The sequence below is a fragment of the Lutra lutra genome, chromosome 3 (assembly GCF_902655055.1).
Source record: "Lutra lutra chromosome 3, mLutLut1.2, whole genome shotgun sequence".
Taxonomy (NCBI): domain Eukaryota; kingdom Metazoa; phylum Chordata; class Mammalia; order Carnivora; family Mustelidae; genus Lutra; species Lutra lutra.
In genome coordinates, this window is record NC_062280.1 from 75,608,741 (window position 1) to 75,632,900 (window position 24,160).

At 36.3% G+C, this 24,160-nt stretch overlaps 1 protein-coding gene across 3 annotated transcripts in view; it reads right to left on the reverse strand.

Moving 5' to 3' along the window:
- Window positions 1-24,160, reverse strand: part of SESTD1 (SEC14 and spectrin domain containing 1) — a 142,151-nt gene that overhangs the window by 50,928 nt on the left and 67,063 nt on the right. For 2 of the 3 annotated variants that reach the window (XM_047722309.1, XM_047722311.1), the window contains exons 4-5: window positions 18,969-19,059; window positions 14,255-14,368 (exon numbers count right to left, since the gene is read on the reverse strand). In XM_047722309.1, coding sequence (XP_047578265.1) covers window positions 14,255-14,368; window positions 18,969-19,059 — 205 coding nt within the window. The remainder of the gene's footprint in view (window positions 1-14,254; window positions 14,369-18,968; window positions 19,060-24,160) is intronic. The other variant, XM_047722310.1, reaches the window with a different exon arrangement.

The window sequence follows — 24,160 nt, forward strand, 5'->3', positions numbered from 1 at the left end:
TTAGTAGAAGCATTTAAAATCAATTCAAAAATTGTGGATATCTGCTAAGAATAAGTTATTATAAACCTTATATAATACCACATTTTAAAAAATGAGATGCAGCTGAGATGAAATATTTTCAAAATTTTATCAATATTAATAACTTCTTGGTAATAAAAATCAGTTCCTTTGATACAATGTTTTCAGCAAAAAAGTTTGCATACGGCCTTAAAATTAGCTAATTACAATAAGATGATAAACACAAATAATGATAAATCTGGCAATCAAAAAATTATACACATTAAAGTTTCTATAACATTTTTTGATTATGTATTAACAAAACATGTCCTGATATAGTAAAGTAAAGCTCAGGATAATATATATTAATATTTAATTTGAAAATCAGAACTAAAAAGCAAGGAGAAGTTCAGAGAATTCATAAACTTGAAATTTACATATTAACTTGATAATCTTTTAATGCTGAACTTTAAAATATTAAAATATTTTAAGTACAGGGCGCCTGGGTGGCTCAGTGGGTTAAGCCGCTGCCTTCGGCTCAGGTCATGATCTCAGGGTCCTGGGATCGAGTCCCACATCAGGGTCTCTGCTCAGCGGGGAGCCTGCTTCCCTCTCTCTCTCTGCCTGCCTCTCTGTCTACTTGTGATCTCTGTCTGTCAAATAAATAAATAAAATCTTTAAAAAAAATAAAAATAAAAAAAAATAAAATATTTTAAGTACAAATTATAGAATGACCTAAGAGATCATTGTGTGCTAAATAAAATTTCAATGAGGATATACAGGAATACAAAAGAAAATGTATGTGAGAAAGAAGTTCAAATGGTAGTGTCAATGCAAAATGATACATGGACATTTTAATACCAACCCCCAAAATGTGCAAGTGAAACAACGTGTTTAATGTGCTCAGCTGGAAAAAGCACCATTTACACCTTAACAAAATCAATATCAATCAATATCTATATCAAGATAATCAATAAAATTATAACTTCTGTGGAACTTTCTCAGAGAGCCATGGTCACAGAAAAACCACCTACTCTGAAAACAAAGACAAGACAGCACCATAGAGAGAATGGTGGAAGGGGAGGCCTACAAAGTGGCATGAGCAAAGTTTTGGGGGATGTTGGAATTCTTCGGTATCTTGACTCTGGTGAAGGATTTATAACTATATGTATTGGTCAAATCTCATAACTACATGAACATTACTGCTCAGTAAAGCTCATTTTTTAAAAAAATTTTTTAAAAGACAACAACAAAAACACCATAAGAAGGACTTATGGGCAAACTACTAGAGAAAGAAAGAATGAAAAGAAAAATTTAGAAATATATGCAATATGCAAAACTGGGTACATGTGTAATATATATATATGAAATTATATGAAATATATGAAATAATATATATGAAATGATAATATAAACACTAAATGAAGAGAGATTACCAAAACTGTAAACTGCTTTGGCTAAAGGGGGGAGAGATAAATCATCTTAGTAAGATACCAACAACATGGTATTAGAAGTTCAAAAAAATATCAAGGAAAAATGGATCCTATCATAATAATTAAACTTTGTAACAAACTGCTAGTGATAATAATATATTAAATATAAACCAAAAGTCTTAAACGTTTATATGAGAAAAGAAGGGATAATGAATAATGAATTAAATGACCTACTTATGAAGTTGGGTCAGAAAGGAGTGCAAGAACAGAATAAATCCAAAGAAAAAAGAAGGAAGAAGGTAAAAAAAAAAAATTAATAAAGCCAAAGTTGTTCCTCAAAAAAACTAAAATAAAATTGACAAATTTCTGAGACAATAAAGAAGGAAAGCACAAATAAATAAATAATAGTAAGAAAGAAAAGAATACAGCTACATTGACAGCTGTGGTTTAAAAGATAATACAGACACAGAACAATCTTGTATAAATAATTATGTAAATTTAAAGAAATGGACAAATTCCTATAAAAAATCATTTAACAAAACTGACATAAGAAAAAACAAAACACACCAATGAAGTAAAGTGAATCACTAGACTCTTTACATTTTCAGTAATCATACTATTATTGATAATTTTAGTATTGCTATTCTGAGATCATTTGATGAGGAAGAAAGCAAATGACTAATACAAGACATTTTTAACTCTGCCATTCCTGAGGGCATTAAGAAAATGGAATTATTGAGAAGGAAGATGTAACAGGGAAAAAGTTACCCTTATGCTCTTCAATTTGAGTTGAAAGTATCAATTTAAACTCATGATGTATTTCATTTTGAATAAAAACATACACACTATTCTCACACACAAACCTAGTTCTGACCATTGAGAAGTTTAGAAAGGATGACAAGTTCTGTAGAAATGCACATCTCTAGTACCCAGACTGTTACCTCCAAATACCATTTCCCTCTAAAGGCAATCAGGGCTCCTTGGAGAAATGTCCAATTTCAGGTATTGGGGTTACAAACGTTCATGATGAGCTTAAATCATCTTCTTATCCAGATATCAACAGAGGTATAAAGCCTACTTGGGTTGTGCCAAAAGGCTGGAAAAGTGTTCCAATGGCCGAAGATGGAACAATTTGCATACCAATAAAAATAATAAATGCCATATTTTGAAACATTAAGTATGGTTAATTCAATGAGCTCATACTGATACAAAAGAAATTATTATTGGACTATATTGGGGAAAATTTTAATTTATTGAAAGCTAGCAAATATAGGGAAACAGGCATTTATTTCACCTTTCATATACAAACTGAACCACTGGGTAAACAATCAATGAAGGTAAGTTTCTCATTACTGACGTGTTCCAGCTAGTGAATGAAAAAGGAATAGAACTCGAATATTATCATTTTAAATCTTTACTAAATCAAGGCACTAAACATAAAGAGACATCGGCATCACAAAAAAGATAACCATTGTGAGTTTCATGATCAAGGAATACATTAGCATTAATGGATGACCTTGAAAAAGAAAAAAAAATCAAACATGAATCTAATCAACTGTCTAAATCCAATTATCAATTTATAGAAATACAGAGATTCAAAAAGGCAGAAGAATATATTAAACTACACCACAGAGATGCTTGCTGCAATGAAAAATTGTAAGACAACAATGTGGTCTTGTCAAGAAAAAAAATACGTAAGAAAGGAGAAAGAAAAATTAACACTAAAAAGCTTTATTTAATGAATTAATATAGAATCCCACAACCAATAATAAGAGAATTATGTATCCTTTTCAAGCAGGCATTAAATATTTAAAAACTTGACTATGTATCAGACCATAAAGAAAGCCGTGGTATATTTCAAAGGAAATAAGTGATAATATTCTATCACCACAATGAAATTAATTAGAAATCAATAATTATTCAAATCAGAAATCATTAATAAGATTTTAAGATCCTATCTACTTGGAAAGGGATCTCAATCAATTACAATACGTCAACACTATTTGGATGCTGATTCAAATCAATCAATCTGTGTATATGCATAATTTATATATAAACTTAAAAATGCATTTTATAATATATTACTTATATATTTATATATAGCTCAACCCTTTTATGATATTTATTAGATAATTATAAAATTGAAACCAACTAACTCTTTGATACTAAGGAATTGTTTCTTTTAAGGTATAATAACAGTATTGGGTTTTTTTTTTTTTAAAGAATCTTTATGTTATAGAGACACATAGTAAAATATTTACAAATAAATTCAAATGCCTTCAATTTCACTCACTGTAATATCCCCCCAGTCTTCTTTGAGGGAAGTGGATAAGGGTAAGGATGGAGCAGGATGGATCATGATTTGACAGATGCTGGAACTGGGTTTAGGAATGCCTGGAGTTAAATGTAATATCTTGTTTACTTTCTTATGTGTTCATAATTCTTTATAATAAAAATACTAAAAACCTAAAATACATATATAGATTCTCTTTTAGAAGAGTCTTTTCATAAAGAATATGCCCAGCCAGTTTATAAGTTTTAAAAATAAAAGAACAAATCATTTCAATCTTTTTTCTTTAGAGGTTTTTTTTTTTTTTCAAAAGATTTTATTTATTTATCTGACAGAGAGAGCACACGAGCACAAGCAGAGTCAGCAGCAGAGGGAGAGAGAGAAGCAGACTCCCCGCTGAGGAGGGAGCCCAATGTGGGGTTTGATCCCAGGACCCTGGAATCATGACCTGAGCCGAAGATAGATCCTTAACTGACTGAGCCACTCCAGTACCCCCAGATCATTTCAACCTTAAATAAATGCTTCTAGAGAAGAGAAATGTAGGGAACACTCCCAACTTATTTTATGAGACGAACATTGATACCGAAGGACAATGTGAAGAAAGAAAAGACCGTATGACTTGCAAATATCAAGTATTAGCCAATATCAAGCTAGGGTGTGAAGCAGTGAAAATTTTATATACTACAAGTGGATAGATATATTAGAATGCTTTTTTGGAAAGCAGTTTGGCATTATCTTAAAAATCTGAACACTTGTATAACCTGTGCCTAGATAATCAGCAAACAGAGAAAACCTCATACATGTTTTATCTGGAGACATGTACAAGAATGTTTGTAGCATATCATTCATAATGGCAAAAAATTGGAAACAACCCAAATGTCCATGAACAGGAGAATAAGTGCATTGTTTTTATTCACACAGCAGACTAACACTCAGCAATGAGAATGAATCAACTACATCTACTGTAAGAATATGCATGAACCTCAAACATACAATGAGTGAGAAAAAGCAGGTCAGTGAACACTAAAGTCATACCATTTTTAAAAAGCTCAAAAACAAGTAAAACTAAAATAATACTTAATAATAAATAGTATCTTTAAATGGCAATTCTACAGATATAAATGTAAAATAATAAAAGATAAACACTCCCTATTTTCTTTTGAAGATTTTCCTTCACATTAAGTTTTTAATATGTACACACACAAACACACACGCGCGCGCGCGCACACACACACACACACACACACAGAATGAGAAAATGAACAAAAGATGGATAAATACAAATAAATACCTTTATTTCAAGACACTGATAGCTAGGTTCTTAGGCTGGATCGTGGGTATCCAAGTGTTTTAGTTTTGTTTTGTATATACATACATTTTTAAAGAATATATACCAAGGGATGCCTGGATGGCTCAGTGGGTTAAGCCGCTGTCTTTGGCTCAAGTCATGATCCCAGGGTCCTGGGATCCAATCCTGCATCAGGCTCCTTGCTCAGCAGGGAGCCTGCCTCTCTCTCTGCCTCTGCCTGCCTCTCTGCCTGCTTGTGTGCTTTCTCTCTCTCTCTTTCTGACAAATAAAAAAATAAACAAATAAAATTTAAAAAAAAAAAAGAATATATACCAAATACTGTGTTAAAAAACTGAAACAGGGCGGCAGGGTGGCTCAGTTGGTTAAGCCAGTGCCTTCAGCCCAGGTCATGATCCCTGGGACTGAGTCCCATATCCTGCTTCCCCTGCTCTGCAAGGAACCTGCTTCTCCCTCCCCTCTGCCTACCATCCCCACTGCTTGTACTCTCTCTCTCTCTCTCTCTCTCTCTCTGTCAAATAAATAAATAAATGAAAACTTAAAAAAAAAAAAAAAACCTGAAAACAGAAAGACTCAAGAAAGAATCAAGAGAAGGGACCGACTAACAGCAGGAGCACAATGAAATCTCATGCACCAACTGAAGAAAGTAAATTCTCGGAGCACCGGGGTGTCTCAGTCCTTAAGTATCTGCCTTTGGCTCAAGTCAAGATCCCAGGACCCTGGGGTCGAGCCCCACAATGGGCACTCTGTTCAGCGGGAAGCCTGCTTCTCCCTTTCCCACTCCCCTTGCTTGTGTTTACTCTCTCACTGTGTCCCTCTCTGTCAAATAAATAAATAAAATCTTATTTTTTTTAAAAGATTTTATTTATTTATTTGACAGACAGAGATCACAAGTAGGCAGAGAGGTAGGCAGAGAGAGAGGAGGAAGCAGGCTCCCCACTGAGCAGAGGGCCCGATGCAGGGCGCGGGGGCTGATCCCAGGACCCCAGGATCATGAACTGAGCTGAAGGCAGAGGCTTTAACCCACTGAGCCACCCAGGCGCCCCAATAAATAAAATCTTAAAAAAAAAAATGTAACTTCTCTGAGGCAGCTTTCAGGGAGGTTACAGTGAGAACAAAGAAAAATCTAGAGATGGTGGTAAGAGAAAAGCTGAGGGAGTTTATATGCCTTTTTTCCCCATTTAAAAAGTAAAAGAAAAGATAAAGAACTTCAAATTACATTTTTGACTAGTTTAGAAACAGCAAACTATATTATGCCTAAATGGCAATTAATGTAATCTCTCTTTTATGAGTTTAGCATATCTCAATTTCACTGTTTTCCTGTTTAGGTAACAATAAGAGCTAATTTAAAATAAATATCTTAACTTTTTTTAAATAAAATAAACATCTTAAAATAAAAAGAACACAGAAAAATATTACTCTTTTATTGAAAAACTTGTCACAGACAGCTTTATCCTTTTGTTCCAAAGAGGCTTATTTAGACTAGCTCTTAGAAACCGGCATGATGTTAAACTGTCACTGGAAGTGGAGTAAAAGCGCAGGAACAATCTCATCGGCCAGCAAGCCCTTCTGGGATCTAGGCAGATACTTCCACACAGTCACCTCCTACAAAGGGGGCTTTTCCTTTCATGGAAGTGCCTAGTAATCAATTAACTAGATATATACTAACAATGAAACAGACACATGTATTTATGAGGAAATAACTACTTTGGTAAATTGAGCACCATTTGCATCTGAAAGATACCCCCACAATGCTCTCTCCTGAAAAGACAACTGAATAGAAAATGTAACAAATATAAAATATAATGAATGATCTCTCTGCTCTTCTACTGTGCCCTATTTGGCACAGTGGTCTATTTAAACACTGAAATAATATCTCTTGAAAAATCTATCATGTCCCTTATAATTTAACTTTTAGTGATGTGTCATTTGTTTGTTCAACATTTTTTACTTAATATGAGTTAAATTTATTTATTAGAAGTATTATTTAGTAGAAGCTACGTGTTCTACTGCTGAGAATAGGATAAACTAAGATATGTTTCTACAAAGGAAATGAGCTTTTATTTCTGCAATATCCCAGAGAGAGTTGTGCAATGCTTCCACAAAAAGAAATAGATTAAAGTTTTCTGGTTTATTTCTACAGCCTTAGTAAAAAATACTTTAAATCTAAATGTTGTTGTCCCTTTGATATAATAGAACAGAGGGACAAAGTTTTTACTAGAATATGCCAAATGATTTCCAAATTCCTGTCTTAGGTTAAGCACCAATATAACTGAAAGGATACTAGGCACTAGGAGCCAATCACTCCAGGTTTGTACCCTAGCTCTGCCACAAATTCACTGGCCTTGTAAGAAGTCAACCTAAAGGATCTCACTCCAGGCTTATTTCCCCAAACTGCCAAAGAAGGCAACTACATTAAACTATCTGTGATGTGAGCTCTACGGGCTCTTTCAGCTCTGTAGAGGATTCTAATAAGGTGTCATCCTATACATTTAATTTGGGCCATTCTCTCTTATATATGACCTATCTTGTGCAATGAAGAGCATTTGTCACTTTCTACACACACTGGTCTTGGATCATTAGGCCTCAAAAAACAAAAACAAAAACAACAAAACAAAAAATAAAAAACAAAAACCAGAATCAGATGCAGTATTAAGAAGAGATAAGAAAACAATTTAGAATGGTGGCTGATTATCACTGCCAATAAGTAACACTTTCACTCTCATGAATGACAATACAGAATAAGGTAGAGATCCTTTTGATTATTAGTCTCCCAATTTGAGGATAAGATTAATACCAGTACTACTTCAATTTTATCTTGTCATTTGATAGACTATAGATACTATCATCTAAGCAACAAAAGCTTTCAGAGTCACTAGGTATAATACTGCTGAAGATAAAAGTACATGAATCTCTGAATTGCCAAAAGGGAAACTGGACAGGTAGATAACTATTTCAGAGATAAGACAATACATAAGGAAATATTTAGGTGAGCAACAAGAGAAGAATATTCAATAGCTAATGAAAAACAATAGAGAAATGAGGAGGAAGAAAGTCATCTAGAAGAAAAATTAAGATGAGGAGGAAGGAAATGTGAAATCATGTGGGAAGAACAAGGTGTCATGAAAACAACTACTATGTGTTTATTTGATCAATGTTGTTGACAACTGGTAATAAATCCTTCTTATGGATAATTCTATGAAGTAAAACATACTCTTGCTTCTAGGAACAGCAGTATTTATACCAAAGTTATACTTTAAAAATACTTAGGATACAGGCATGCCTGGGTGGCTCAGTCGATTAAGTGTCTGCCTTCAGCTCAGGTCATGATTCCAGGGTTCTGAGATGGAGCCCTGTGTTAGGCTTCCTACTCAGTCTGTTGCTCCCTCTCCCTTTGTCCCTCCTCCCCAATTTGTGCTCTCTCTCACCTCTCCCTCTGTCAAATGAATAAATAAAATAAAATAAAAAACAAAAATATTTAGAATATAAACAAAAACACAAGCTTAATTACAACAGCCCAAGATCCAAATAACACCAAGGAAAATAATTTTTAATTAAACAAACATCTACACTGAATTTAATTATATATAGCTCTAAGTATCAAAAATGGCTGTGTTGAACTGTACTGTAAAGTCAAATAGGTTTGTCAGTGCATTAGCCAGCATTTGAAATGACTTACTCTCACCTCATTAGGGATATTACAGGCTTTTTAATAAGTGCCTAGTGCTTATTTACTTGGGAAGATACTCTAGCTGAATCTTCAGAGTCTAAAAGAAAACAATATGGAGATAACGAGAAACTTCATAGTTGAGTTTTAAACATCAATCTATGACATTAGAGCCAAGCAGACAGGCAATGTGTCTTCTATTTAACCCTCTAAGATGCAAGGTGTTTAGCCACTATGAATTCATATATATCATGAGACCAACAAAGCAAAGCATTTCTGAGCAGATGCCTATGCTTAAGCAGGATGTGACCGGCTCTTCATAAAAGGGATCTTTTCTCCTACTGAGTGTTCGCAGCTTTAGGTTCTACACCACTTGCCTCTGCTCACTTTGCATTATCTCAGAGCAACATTTCCTGTGCGCCCTTGGCATGAACAGCACACATCCCACCAGTCAAAAGTACTCACTCACCATGGCAACATTCAGGCCTCCCGCTTTCAAACTTTACTTTACTCTCTTCCCTCGCTATACTTTTGTTTCTCCTCTTTGGGATGCATTTCCCATTCAACTATCAGGGTAACACCTTTCCTAATGGAACCCAGCAGCCCAGACTGCTTTCCCCTACAATGCTAGCACAGCTTTCCACTAAGTCTATACCACAGTCAAGTTAACCAATGATTAAAGCGTATAAGATAAAAGCAGGGGGGAAATGCAACTCATTTCTGCTTAGGATGTAGAAGGCTGGAAAGAACAATGCTCCAACCCTTACACCACCATCTCCACCTTCAAAATGATGCAGGTTAATGAAAAACGAAAACTTTTCTTGAACCCATGAGGGTTAACAGGACAACCAACTAACTTGAAATCTAAGGACAGACCAGTGCCTTCGAGAAAAGATGGGGCTGGAGCACTTGTTTACCTGGGAAAAAATGCCTGACACGATACAAGCCAGGAAAGAATTCAGCTAACATTTTTAATGAATTGCTAAAGGCCAAATGTGAACTAATGTGAAAATAGAGAACCCCTGGGAAGCATGGACACGAAGAACTCCACCACTCGAGGGCTCTTCTCCACAGACCTCCTGGGAATCATGAGAAAGACTGGGATAATAAAGATCAGAAACTTCAACAAAACAGCCTCTCTTAGAGTACAGGCCTGGGGGATGCAAATAGTAGCCACCACTGGAAAGGCATGAAGCTGAAGAATGGCAGAGATTCTTCAACTCTATCTCTCTTCTAGAGAATAAAAATCTTCATGACCTGAGGGAAAAGCAGCAAAGCCACATGACCTTAGAGCATAAATACAGCCCCACTGTAGCTAGAGGAAAGGAAAAGAAAAGCCCTCTATCCTACTAGAGACAAGAATATATGATGAGCCCAGGGTATCCTAGGCCTTCTAAACCTGAGTTGAGGGCCGTATTCCCTAGACTCAGTGTCACAAAGCCAGCCTAAGACTGAGGGTGACCAGAACAACAGAAAATGCCCCTCTGACAAATACTGAATAACAAGGAACAGCAGTCTTCTGCTAATGGAGTGTCAAAATTGCAAAGAGATCTTTTCTAAGGCAAGGTGCAAAGGAAAGACCTATAGTTAAGGGTGTTTGTATAAACACAAGCTAAGCCTGTGGTGCACTGAAGAAAATAATAGCAACAATAAAAGTCAAAGTCAATTCAACTCCTGGCTAGGCTAATTCTCCTGCCCCATTAAAACCCTAGCAAAAGCCAAGATGGACCCATGTGTAGGTACAATACTATTCACCTCATTCCTAAACAAGATGTCCAACATACAACAAAAGACAGGAAGGCAAAAAGCAAGAAAAAAACCAACCCACTGTCAGGAAACAAAGCAAAAGATATAACTAGAGTAAGACCCAGAATAGAAGGAGTATCAAGTAGGGAATTTAAGATAATACATGCTGAAAGTTCTCATGGAAAAAGTGCAAGACAACACCAAGAAGAAATGGGGAATTTCAACAGAGATAGAAATTTAAAAAATAGAAATGTTACAAACAGGGAATGCAAGCTGGTGCAGTCACTCTGAAAACAGTATGGAGATTCCTCAAAAAAGTTGAAAATAGGTCTACCCTATGACCCAGTTATTGCACTACTGAGTATTTACCCCAAAGATACAAATGTAGTGATCCAAAGAGGGACCTGTGCCCCAATGTTTATAGCTGCAATGTCTACAACACCCAAACTATGGAAAGAACCCAGATATCCACTGACAGATGAATGGATAAAGAAGATGTGGTGTATATATACAATGGAATATTATGTAGTCATCAAAAAGAGCAATCTTGCCATTTGCAACAACATGGATGGAACTAGAAGGGATAATGCAAAGTGAAATAAGTCAATCAGAGAAAGACAATTATATGAACTCACTGATAGGTGGAATTTAAGTAACAAGGCAGGGGATCATAGGGGAAGAGAGGAAAAAATGAAACAAGACAAAACCAGAGAGGGAGAAAAACCATAAGAGACTCTTAATTTTAAGAAACAAACTAAGGGTTGCTGGAGGGGAGGAGGGTGAGGGGAATGAGGCAGTTGGGTGATGGACACTGGGAAGAGCATGCGTTGTGGTGAGCACTGGGTGTTGTGTTAATGAATCACACACCTGTAACCCTGAAACAAATAATACATTATATGCTAATTCAAAAAAAATTGGGGTACCTGGGTGGCTCAGTTGTTAAGCATCTGCCTTCAGCTCAGGTGATGATCCCAGTTGAGGCCCACATCAGGCTCCCTGCTCAGCAGAAAGCCTGCTTCTACCCTCTCCCACTCTACCTGCTTGTGTTCCCTCTCTCCCTCTCTCTCTCTAATAAATAAATAAAATCTTAAAAAAAAAAAAAAGGAGGGCGCCTGGGTGGCTCAGTGGGTTAGGCCGCTGCCTTTGGCTCGGGTCATGATCTCAGGGTCCTGGGATCGAGGCCCGCATCGGGCTCTCTGCTCAGCGGGGAGCCTGCTTCCCTCTCTCTCTGCCTGCCTCTCCGTCTACTTGTGATCTCTCTCTGTCAAATAAATAAATAAAATCTTTAAAAAAAAAAAAAAAAGGAAAAAAAAAGAAATGTCACAAACCGAAAACATGGTAACATAGATAAAGTAATTTACAATGAATGGGTCTCAACAAACTCAAAGACAAACAAACAGTAACTTGAAAATGGATCAACAGAAAATACCCAAACTGAAACATAAAGAGATAAAACAGAAAAAATAAATAAATAAATAAGAACAACAACCCAGAATGGTGAGAAATTTTCAAACAGTCTAAGATACATATAATCGGACTTCTAGAAGAAATAGAAAAAGAAAATGGGGCGAAGAAAATATTTGAAAAAAAAAAAATCTAAGAATTTTCCAAAATTTATGGCTGACATCAAACCAGAGATCCAACAAATGCAGAGAACACCAAAGAGAACAAATACCAAATAAAATACACCTAGGCATTATATAATAAAAATGCTGAAAACCCAAAAATAAAGTGAAAATCTTTTTTTTTTTAAAGATTTTATTCATTTATTTGACAGAGAGAGAGATCACAAGTAGGCAGAGCAGCAGGCAGAGAGAAAGGGGGAAGCAGGCTCCCCACCAAGCAGAGAGCCTGACGCAGGGCCACCAGGAGCCCCTAAAGTGAAAATCTTAAAGGTGGCCAACAGGGAAAAAAGATATATGGCACACAGCAGGCCACGGATACAAATAATAGAACTCTCCCCAGAAGCTATGGGAATGAGGGGAGCCTGTGTGGCTCAGTGGGTGAAGCCTCTGCCTTCAGCTCAGGTCATGATCTCAGGGTCCTGGGATCAAGCCCCGCATCGGGCTCTCTGCTTGACAGGGAGCCTGCTTCCCCCCCTCTCTCTGCCTGCCTGCTTTTGATCTCTCTCTGTCAAATAAACAAATAAAATCTTAAAAAAAAAGAAGATATGGGAATGAGAAGTCAATGGTGTTATATAGTTAATGTGCTAAAAGAAAAAAACAATGAAACAAAATTCCATACCCACTGAAAATATCTTTCAAAACCATAACAGAAACAATAGGTTTTTTTAAGGAAAACAAAAGCTAAAAAAATTCAAAGCCAACAGACCTCTCTGCAAGATACGTTAAAGGAAGTCCTTTAGGCAGAAGGAACATATCAAACAAAAAGATGAATCTCCAAAAAGAAATGAAGAACACCATAAGTGGCATAAAGATAAAATTCATTTTTTTATTATTTTAATTGCTGTAAATAAAATATCAGTGGCAAAAATAGTAACCATCTATTGTGTGTTTATAGAACAGGAGAAGTAAAATGTATGACTACAATGGAAGTGCTGGATATATACTGTTTTAAGTAATTTCTACTACATATTAAGTGCTATATTATTTAGGTAATTAAAAGATATACATTGTAAACTTAGGGCATGCACATAAAAAAATTTTCTTAATAAGGGATATAAACTACAATGGAGATAAAATGTAATAATAAAAAATAATCCAAAAGACCGGGACGCCTGGGTGGCTCAGTTGGTTAAGCAGCTGCCTTCAGCTCAGGTCATGATCCCAGCGTCCTGGGATCGAGTCCCACATTGGGCTCCTTGCTTGGCAGGGAGCCTGCTTCTCCCTCTGCCTCTGCCTGCCACTCTGTCTGCCTGTGCTCACTCTCGCTTCTCTCTCTATGACAAATAAATAAATAAAATCTTTAAAAAAAAAAAATAATAATCCAAAAGAAGGCAAAAAAAGAACCAAAAAGTACATAAAATCTAGCAAGATGATAGATTTTAATCGACCTGTATAAATAATTACACTGAATATAAATGGTTTTATGAAACACTGTAAAGGACATATTATCAGAATGGATATGAAAGCAACACCCAAGGATACTATAAGAAGCCCACTTTAAATATAAAGAAATAGGTAAATAGATGATAAGTAAAAAGGTATTATGGAAAAAGATACAACATGCCAACACTCGTCAAAAGTAAGCTGAATAGCTATACTAATGTCAAACAAGGTAAAGTTCAGAACCAGATATAGTATCAAGGATAAAAAAAACTTTTAACTGGTTGTGGCAGGAAAAATATGACAGAATTGTTTAAATTTGTATTCCATCTGGAACTTCTTTCTGATCTACAATAAGATGTACTTTTTACACAAGACAGATGAAGACAGAGTGTCCATAGGAAAGGACAGATATCTTTTTTCATGGATGAAAACCAAACCAGATACTAAAAATAATTATGACATATCACACAAAATACATTCCAATTTCAAAATGTCCAGGGTTTCCTAGTATTAGCTAAATGTCCTCTCAGTAATACAATATTTTTTGTTTAAATAAAAAGTTCTACTTACTCAAAGTTTATAAAGAGTGATACAAATGAAAACAAGAAAAAATTTATAGTCTTTGACAAAGAATCATAATATATTCCACAAGTATCTGAATGTCAATTACATACTATTCATTGCTTAGGCACTGACTCATCACTGCACAAGCTCAGCTTAGTTTCCAACAATGAGCAAATAAAATACCAGCAATATGCTATTTTTAAAGATACAACACATTTCTGCTTTTTAATAGAGTTTATTTACCTCAAAGCCAAGTCTATCCTTCTCTTTCCAAAAACAAAAATGTGTTACTTTCTTATCCCAGAATTCATCAGGCTTCACTACACAAACAAGGGACACCTCAGCTGGAACAACATTCTATAAAATACAAACAACAAAAAAAAATTATAAATTATACATGTAAAATGAATAATTAATATTAAAGTTATAAATTACTAGGTTTTCATGGTTGGGCTGAGTAATTAAAAGACCCTTGGAAAAGAATTAAAATAATAAGAAATACTCCAAGCTTCAAAACATACATGGCAATAAAGAAATACTTGGAAAGGCAAGTTGATTCAGAAAAGATTTCAATATAATATACACAGTACATGTGAATTAATTTTTGTGTTGTACAAATCTAATAGGTATATATTCAGATTAAACTGTAAGACAATTTTTAATTGGCAAACTACTACATTTGGTTTTTCTACTATATGAAAAAAAATTTTTTTAACACAATCACCTTGGGAGAATTTCTTCAAAAGTGTAAAATCAATTTTCTCATAAAATAAATTTCTTACTGGCTATTATACAAAAAAGCCCAGATTCTGCTGGATTATTAACTTGAAGAACAGGACTAGCTAATCTCTGACAAATACAATTTCACATTTAATAGATATGGTTATTCATATTACCTAAGGAAGAATGGAAGTTAACATTTACTGAGTTAATAAAATATTCCATGTATATTTTATCAGCAAACCCCATACAGTCTATCTTAAATAAGATCTTAAACCTATCCATTTCTACCTCCCACAGTGCTAACATCCCCAAACGAGTCAGCTTTAAAAAAAAAAAAAAACAAAAAAAAACAGCAGGCCGCCTTCCTTTCTTCACATTTTTTCATGCTCACAGTAAAATTCAAACTCCTTTCCAAAGCCTAGAAAGCCCTCCAGGCTCAGGGCCCCACTGACCCTCAAACCTCAGCTCATACCCTCCCCCTCTTAGCTCATACCCCCACCATAGCCATACTAAGTTTCCTGCTGTTGCTGGAATATAACAAGTCTGTTTCCACCTGAGGCTTATACCCTCGATGTTTCCTCTGTCTGGAGTGTTTTTTGCCCTATACACCTAGGAAGAATGCTCCCTCCATTAATATTCTACTCAAACACTCCCTTTACAGAGAGACCTTCCCTGACCACCCTATCTAAAGTTGCACCATCTGATTCAGTCATCTTCTACTACTGTATGTTGCCTCATAGCACTTATCACTGTCTGCTGTTACAGTGACTAGTAGTTAGCCTAATTACTTACTGACTCCTTAAGTAGAACATTAGCTTCCCAATGGCAATTACCTTATCTATCATGTCACCCCTATATCTCCAGCCTATGACAATGCCTGGCATATAGAAAACACTCCATAAATATCTGTTGAATAAATGAATTCACATTAGCAAGGAAATCTCATTCTCCCAATTTTACAGGAGAGTAAACTGAGTTTCAAAGAAGCTTTTCCAATGTAACAGAGTTGTTTACTGATGGTACTAAAACAGAAACCAGGTCTGACTCTAAAGTTCTACCACACCATTTCAAATGTTCTACACCAGGAGTCAGTAAATTCTTTCCAAAAGTGTAGATAATAAATATTTTAGGCTTTGCAGGCTATGCAAAGTCTCTACTGCAACTACTTCAAAAAAAGTCTGTCATTGTAGTATGAAAGCAACTATAAAAAATATAAATGAATAGACATAGATGAGTTTCAATAAAACTTTATTTACAAATTCTAGGGGTCAAATACCATTTAAGACGATAAATGGCACAACTGAATAATAATAAATTATGGTTAAAATTAATTATTATTAATTAGGAGAAAATAGAAATCTTTCAATTTAAACACATTTTTAGGCACATAACAAATCTGGTGCCCTCTGCAATGACTGGGTTATGAGTAAGATAAATAAATTCAACAGTATCAAAAGTTATCAGAGGTTGGAAAATCTAGGCTAGACTGAGGTTTATTTATATATTGACTAGTGGAAGGCTACTACTTCAAAATGATTGAATATTAAAGTAGTGAGAGACAAGAAAAACCAAACCACTCATCTTAGAGAATATTAGTTACAAACAAAGCCAACACTAAGCTCTGGGACCCCAAATAAGTGGTACTAGTACCTTCTGAAATAAAAGCAATGAATGATTATGTATGTAAAAACTGTTTGAATAGGAGTAAACAAAAGGCCATTGCAACTTCTGAAAATGTTAACTATTAATAAATCCAAAAGTTGTTAAAATACCTATCAGAAAAGAAATCGCAAGAGGGGATTAAATCATCCACTGATTGTTCTTCAAAACTGCCACTGATCAAAGTCCAGTTCATACAGCAAGTCCCAAAGAGGTCATCTGTGACACAGTTGAATGACAGGATGAAAGGAAGAACACAAGGTCATAATTAATGGATTTCTCACCTAATAGTTATTTTAACAACTTTTACAAGAAGAGTTCATCTTTAGGGTTGGGATATAAAAGTGCTGGGAATACACCAGACAAAAAAAGTGATGGAATACCAACCTGTGCTCCCTTAAAAAACTGATCCTCTGTGGGCTATATCCTTTCCAACCCAAAGGAGTGATTCTAATGATAAAGGTTTAGGCCACACATTTAAGAAGAAGGTAATGGATAGATAATTTGGATAGACCTCTAATACCCCCCACATTGGTAAATATACCCTTTGTAAAGGATAAAGCCAAGACTTGGGGGTTAGGCTGTGTTAAATTCCAATTGCAGCTCTTTCCCATGTTCATTTTAAGAACCTAGTTATTTAAAATCATTGAGCATGGGGGGGTGTGGGTGCCTCAGTAGGTTAAGCATCTGCCTTCAGCTCAGGTCATGATCTCAGGGTCCTAGGATCAAGCCTGGCATCAGGTTCCCTGCTCAGCAGGAAGTCTGCTTCTCACTCTCCTCTGCTCATGCTTTCTCTCTCTCAAATAAATAAATAAAATCTTTTTAATAAGTGAAATGAAATGAAATAAAATAAAATAAAATAAAAACTCTGAGCCTCAGCTGATCTTTAGGATAATAGAACCTGCCTCCCAAGGTTGTGAGGATAAAATAAAATGAGATTAATTTATAGAAAGTTTAGTACACTACCCGAACCATACTGAGCACTGAAATTACTAGTTCCCACGCCCCAAAATCCCTTTTTTCTAATCCCAAATAAAAAATAAGAACCATTCTTCTGGGGCGCCTGGGTGGCTCAGTGGGTTAAAGCCTCTGCCTTCGGCTCAGGTCATGATCCCAGGGTCCCGGGATTGAGCCCCACATCGGGCTCTCTGCTCTGTGGAGAGCCTGCTTCCTCCTCTCTCTCTGCCTGCCTCTCTGCCTACTTGTGATCTCTGTCAAATAAATAAATAAAATATTAAAAAAAAAAAAAAAAAGAACCGTTCTTCTTAGTTATCATTTAAAATTCTAAATTATGGAGCACCTGGATGGCTCAGTCAGTTAAGTATCTGGCTTCAGCTTGGATCATGATCTCAGGGTCCTAGAATGGAGTCAGCGGAGGATTCCCTGCTCAGCAGGAAGCCTCCTTCTCCCTCTCCCTCTGCCACTCCTGTTTTTGCTCTTTCTCTCTCCCTCTCAAATAAATAAAATCTTTAAAAAAAAATGAAAATGAAATAAAATTTGAAATTATACTTCTTTCCACAGAACCCAAAAGCAGTTACTACTTATTTCTCAATTCATTTAAAATACTTGATCTTTCTTTCACTGTCACTGATATTTCCCTAACTGAATATTCACTATCCCATATAACTGTCAACTTCTATTTTCCCCAAACTGACCTGCCATCAAATCCCTTCATTATATTTGTTTTATCTCTGAGCTATCACTAAGTCAGTGTCCCTGCTAGGAATGTCCTTTTCACTTTCTTTCATCTAAATTAGATAATCTCTTTTATTTAACTCACTTAATTTCTATACTCTCTTGAAGACTTTCTAAGGAAACACAGATACATTAGAGCAATCTGCTGCCTTTAAATCACTCAAATGGTTTATTTTTCCATTTCAGATCACAACGTCCTCAATAACCTAATAACAAAGCAAAGAATGTTTACTAGGTAGGTAGGTACCTAGTTCAAGCAAAGATCGTGAAATCTTCCTGTGAGGAACACAAGGAAACACAAAAACTAGTATCAGACCAAAGACTTTGCAACTGCAGCTGTTTATTAAATGCTGATTTGTGGGCTGCTCAATTTCCCAAGGGCACAGCTGTCAAGTACATTTCTTCCAGGAAGTACCACAAATCCTGGTACTCTTTAGAGGAAAGTACAGAACAGAAGGAAAAGACTGCTCAGAACCACATGAGAAGCTCTTCCAGACTAGACTTACCCAGTCCTGCTGCCACCTACAGTATCAGAACGGAGGAGACAGGGGACAATGTAGATATCACAGCACACAGAAACTCCAGGTAAGTCTGACAATATCTTACACTTTTGGACTCACTGGCCTACTTACTAAATTATTTAAACACAACATACTATTTTTGATCATTTACAAATCTTTAGAATAGGTCTCAAATTTATTTTACTATTCAAATCAAACCTCTCAGAAATGAATTTTAAAAATCCAGTAGTGTGCATTTCAGAACTCAGTCACTGCTGAGAAGGTTGGGCACAGTGAAATAAATGAAATGCATTTGCCATTATCACTTTATCTGCTGCTATAAAATAAAACCATTTCCTAATAGTCAAAAATAAAATTACCTGTAGCATTAAGACTACTGTTTTCACCACATTCCACTGTGATTTTCTGCCATCCACAATCACGGTAAATCCTCTAGCCTTACACTTTTCACTGAAACAAACAAACAAAATTACAAAGTATTAAAACAGGCTTCATACTTTATAATCCCAGATAAAGTCTATAGCTTAATCATATATGGCACAGAATTAATCTCACTTGGTTTGGTTTACACTGTCTTTAATAAAATTCTCAGAGTAACCTTTCAGTTTTTTCAAGCAATTTGAGTTTTCTCCTTTTAGGAAAGACTGACAATTTGCAAACTAATTTGGCAAGAAAATTACTCTAAAAGTACAGGGAAAATGTCCTAAAAAGAGAAGAAATCAGAACAACATTCAGTCTCAAGAGCCTTTCAATTTTTTCATTTATAAAATGGGATTCTAGTGAAGTATTTAACTAATGACTGCCAACTGCATACATACTTCTTGCCTCTCCTTCCTGCCAGAAGTAAAAGTGATAGTTTAAAACAGGTAGAAAATAGGGGCACCTGGGTGGCTCAGATGGTTAGGCAGCTGCCTTCTGCTCAGGTCATGATCCCATCAAGCCCCACAGCAGGCTCTCTGCATAACGAGTCTGCTTCTCCCTCTCCCTCCATAATCTCTCTCGCTTTCACTCCCTCTCAAATAAATAAATAAATAATTTTTAAAAAGGCGGGGGGCCCTGGGTGGTTCAGTGCGTTAAGCCTCTGCCTTTGGCTCAGGTCATGATCCCAGGGTCCTGGGATCGAGCTCCACAACCGGCTCCCTACTCGGCAGGGAGCCTGCTTCTCTCTCTCTCTGCCTGCCTCTCTGCCTACTTGTGATCTCTGTCAAATAAATAAATAAAATCTTTAAAAGGGAGGGCTGAAAATAGAGTAAGCTATTATTAAACCACTGGAAATGGATTTTTTGGTGTTCTTTTGGGAAAATTTAATGAAATGAGTGTGGGAGGCCACAATAAGGCTTGAGACGAGGACCAAACCAGGCCCTGACTTGTGCCTCCTTTAAAGTCAGAATAACCTAACAAAAGGTTTAGGATGGGAAAAGTTGAGTAGCACTGAGAAAGGGTCTGTGCTATGTGTTGTGCACTCACCTACATGACTTCCCACAGGCTTGCTAAACAAATGAGAACAATTTGGTTGGGGTCATAAGTTCATGGCTGGTCCTTGCTGCCCTAGTAGAGCCCATAAATTACTTTCAGGTTTGCTGTATCAATACAGAACAATTGTACTGGCATTAGCTGTTTGGCATCAGGAGGTCTGCTTATAGTTAATTGTGAAACTTATTATGGGAACTTGTGGTTGTTTAACTAGACACAGGTGTATTGCTTCTCCTATTGTAATATCACTATATATATGGCCTTAATGCTTTGAATAAACTTAGCACTGTTGGACATCCTCCTCAGTGCTCCTCCTGCCCCCATCTCTCAGCTTCTCGAGTTCTTTTCTTCATCCTCTTACCCTCACGTTCCTGGTCGATTTGTCGCTCCGGTCATGATAAATGAGGTAGTATTTATCAACTACATAGTAGTTGAAAACTTGACTACACCATGTCTGAACATACACCCCCTTCACCTTTGCATTCTCAATTACTTTACCAGCAAAATATTCTCGAGTGTTAGAATATGTTACTGCTATATATTACATTCAATTATTCCAGTAATACCTAAAAACTTCTCAGAAACCTACCCTAGTAAAATACAACTACACTAAAAAACTCCATGCTAAAGACCAAACTCCATAGCTACTTCATGATTATTATTTTTTTACTTATAAAATGAATCCAGTGCGAGGATCTCAACTGCTCTCTCTCCAATACAGTGGAAGAAACTGCAGTTTTGCTTAGCAGAGCAAGGATTTGGTAGTGAAACCTCTCCACACTCAAAAGTCCTATCAATCACATACATTATAGAAAAGGTAATTGGCAAATCCTTTCCTAAATTTAAATCCAGCAATCCAGGGGATTTTACTAATCCTGCCTTACTTCCTCCAAGTTTTCACATTAGACTGAAGAGGTTTCTTGGAGAAATAATGTCTAAATCATACCAAGCAACAGTAAGGTTAGAAGTATGAGGATGTTACTGCTAAAGATTTATAAGAACAGGGGCTTGGGGCACCTGGATGGCTCAGTAGGTTAAGTCTCTGCCTTCGGCTCAGGTCACGATCCCAGGGATCGAGCCCCACATCGGGCTCTCTGCTCAGCAGGGAGCCTGCTTCCTCCTCTCTCTCTCTCTGCCTGCCTCTCTGCCTACTTGTGATCTGTCAAATAAATAAATAAAATCTTAAAAAAAAAAAAAAGAACAGGGGCCTCTGTAGGCAGGGACAGAAACTGAGCTTCCAAAGAACAAGCAACGGTTCAAAAGATAAGATGAACTGAAATATAGGTCCGTACAAACACGTGTGCACAAATGTTCATAGCAGCGTAATTCCTAACAGCCAAAAGTAGAATCAAATGTCCATCTGTCTGATGAACAGAAAAACAAAACATGGTAATCTATATAACAGAGTGTTATCCACTATAAAAATGAAGTACTGGGGCACCTAGGTGGCTCAGTCAGTTAAGTCTTCAGCTCAGGCCATCTCAGGATCCTGGGACTGGATCCTGAGATGTCCTGTGGTACTTTCTTCTCAATTGGCATGTGCTTCTCAGAGATACAGGTTACATGACCATTTTGTTAAAGAAGTTTTACACGATAACACATTTTTATTTCAGACAGAGTCTACTTCTCCCCCTCTCCCTCCCCCTGTGCTGGTGCTCTCTCTTTCTCACATAAACAAAATCTTTAAAAAAAAAAGGGGGGGGGGGGTAAAGTACTGATACATGCTACAACATGGATAAACCTTGAAAACATTAAGCTAAGTGAAAGCAGCCAGAAACCAAAACCTACATATTGTACAATTCCATTTATATGAAATGTTCAGAATAAATATGCAGAGACAGAAAGCAGATTAGTAGCTGCCAAGGGCTAGGAGGAGGAGAGAATGGGGAGTGACTGCTAATGGGTGCAGCATTTCTTTTCAGGCCAATGAATGAGTGTGTGTAATGGTCACACAACCTTGTCAATACACTGAAAAACACTAAATTGTATACTTTAAAAGGCCGATGTTTAAGGTACGTGAATTACAACCCAATAAAAAAAAATGGTGAAGTACTCCATTTTTGGATTTTGCATTTTAAAATAAATGACTCACTAAGTATTCTTTGGCGGGGGGAATGTGAGGCAATACAGTAATCACTTTGGATTAGCAAAAACATATAAAAAACTTAGTTGGGGAAGCAAATCTGACATCTAATTGCTAGTTGTAGGATCAAGTAAGGAGGAAATTCTTAGAGTTCCACCAACAAGCCATCTAGGAAGACCACTATAACTCAAATAGGATCCAAGTAAGACGGTCAATTGATTTCTCAGGTCCAGTAGCTCCTCACTAATTTCTGTGATTATGATTAAGGGTTCCTTCTTTTCCACTCATACAGCTCTGCTTACATTTACATTATGGCAACTAATTTCACTTGTGCTTTTATTGTAATTACTTGTTTACAATTTATCTTCATTAGATAACATGCTTCCAGAAAGCAAGGGTATTATCTTACTGATACCCTGGCAGCTTTTAGCACAGTGCTTTAAACACAAACAGCCTTCAAAGATGTTAGAGGGTGCACTACACATCACTCCCTAGTCAGAAAGCAATAATGGCTTTCCTTCTCCTTCAGAACTGAAGCCTTTACCATGGACTACAACATCCTCTATGATCTGATTCTAGCCTTTCTCATCTGACCACAGTTCTAAAACTCTGAACCTCTCTCAAACTGCTCCCACCATACCACCTCCTTGTTGATCCCACATTGTGCTGATCCTGTTCTGCCTCAGGGTCTTTGCACTAACTCTCTCTGTCATAAATGTTCTTTCTTAAATGCTCTTCCATTAGATATCTGTACAGCTTGTCCCTCACTCCCATCATCTTTGGTAAAACATTATCCTATCATTTTATAAAATATTGCCATACATGCCATCTTCTCTTCTTTTCATGCTTTGTTTTCATAGCATTTATGAACATCCAATATATTGTGAATTTATTTGTAATATTCATTGGATCATTACATATAAGGCCCATAATAAGGGTGGGACTGGGTCTCCTTTGTTCACCCATTTTCTTAGCATCTAGAACAATGAGAAGCTTATTATAGGGTCTTACATATTTACTGAGTGACTTGAAGACTTATGATCTTAACACCTATGTGATTTTTGGCAAATCATTAAACCTCTGCATTCTGATCTTTATTCCGTAACACAAATGAGTTTTTCTACAATTAGGAAGAACTGACTTAAGATCCAAGTTTGAATTTTTTAAAAAATCAAAACTTGAAAAAAATGGAAAGGTAAATTTTATAGATTTTGAATCACTACAGAATCAATAGTAATCTGATAAAGATTAATCTGGGCAAGTACTTGGCAGTATTTCTACAAAAGATTTAAGAATAGAAAAAGTGGTAGTCTAGATGATTGTTAAGGTACTTTCCAACCCTAATGAGGTTCCATGATTCTACAATTGGATGATCAACAAGCTCCCTTTACACTAGAAAAATACTGATTTTTAAATACAGGTATTTTTTTTTAATTGTTTTTCCACATTCTTTTTTTTGTTAGGACTTTATTTATTTACTTGAGAGAGATTTAAGATTTTATTTATTTATTTGAGAGAATGAGAAAGAGAGAGAGAGAGAGAGAGCATGGGGGGGGGGGGGTTGGTCAGAGGGAGAAGGAGACTCCCTGCTAAGCAGGGAGCCAGATGTGAGACTCAATCCTGGGAACCCCAGGATCATGACCTGAGCTGAAGGCAGTCACTTAACCAACTGAGCCACCCAGTCGCCCCAGGTATTTTACTTTATTTTATATTTTATTTTTTAAAGATTTTATTTGATAGAGAGAGAGAGATCACAAGTAGGCAGAGAGGCAGGCAGAGGGAGAGGGAAGATGGCATGTGTGGCTCTGCTGAGCAGAGAGCCCAATGTGGGGCTTGATCCCAGGACCCTGAGTTCATCACCTGAGCTGAAGGCAGAGGCTTAACCCAGGCTTAACCCTTGAGCCACCCAAGCACCCCCCAGGTATTTTATTTTTATTGTACTTTGCTTTACTGCACTTCATAGATACTACATTTTTTTACAAATTAAAGGTTTGT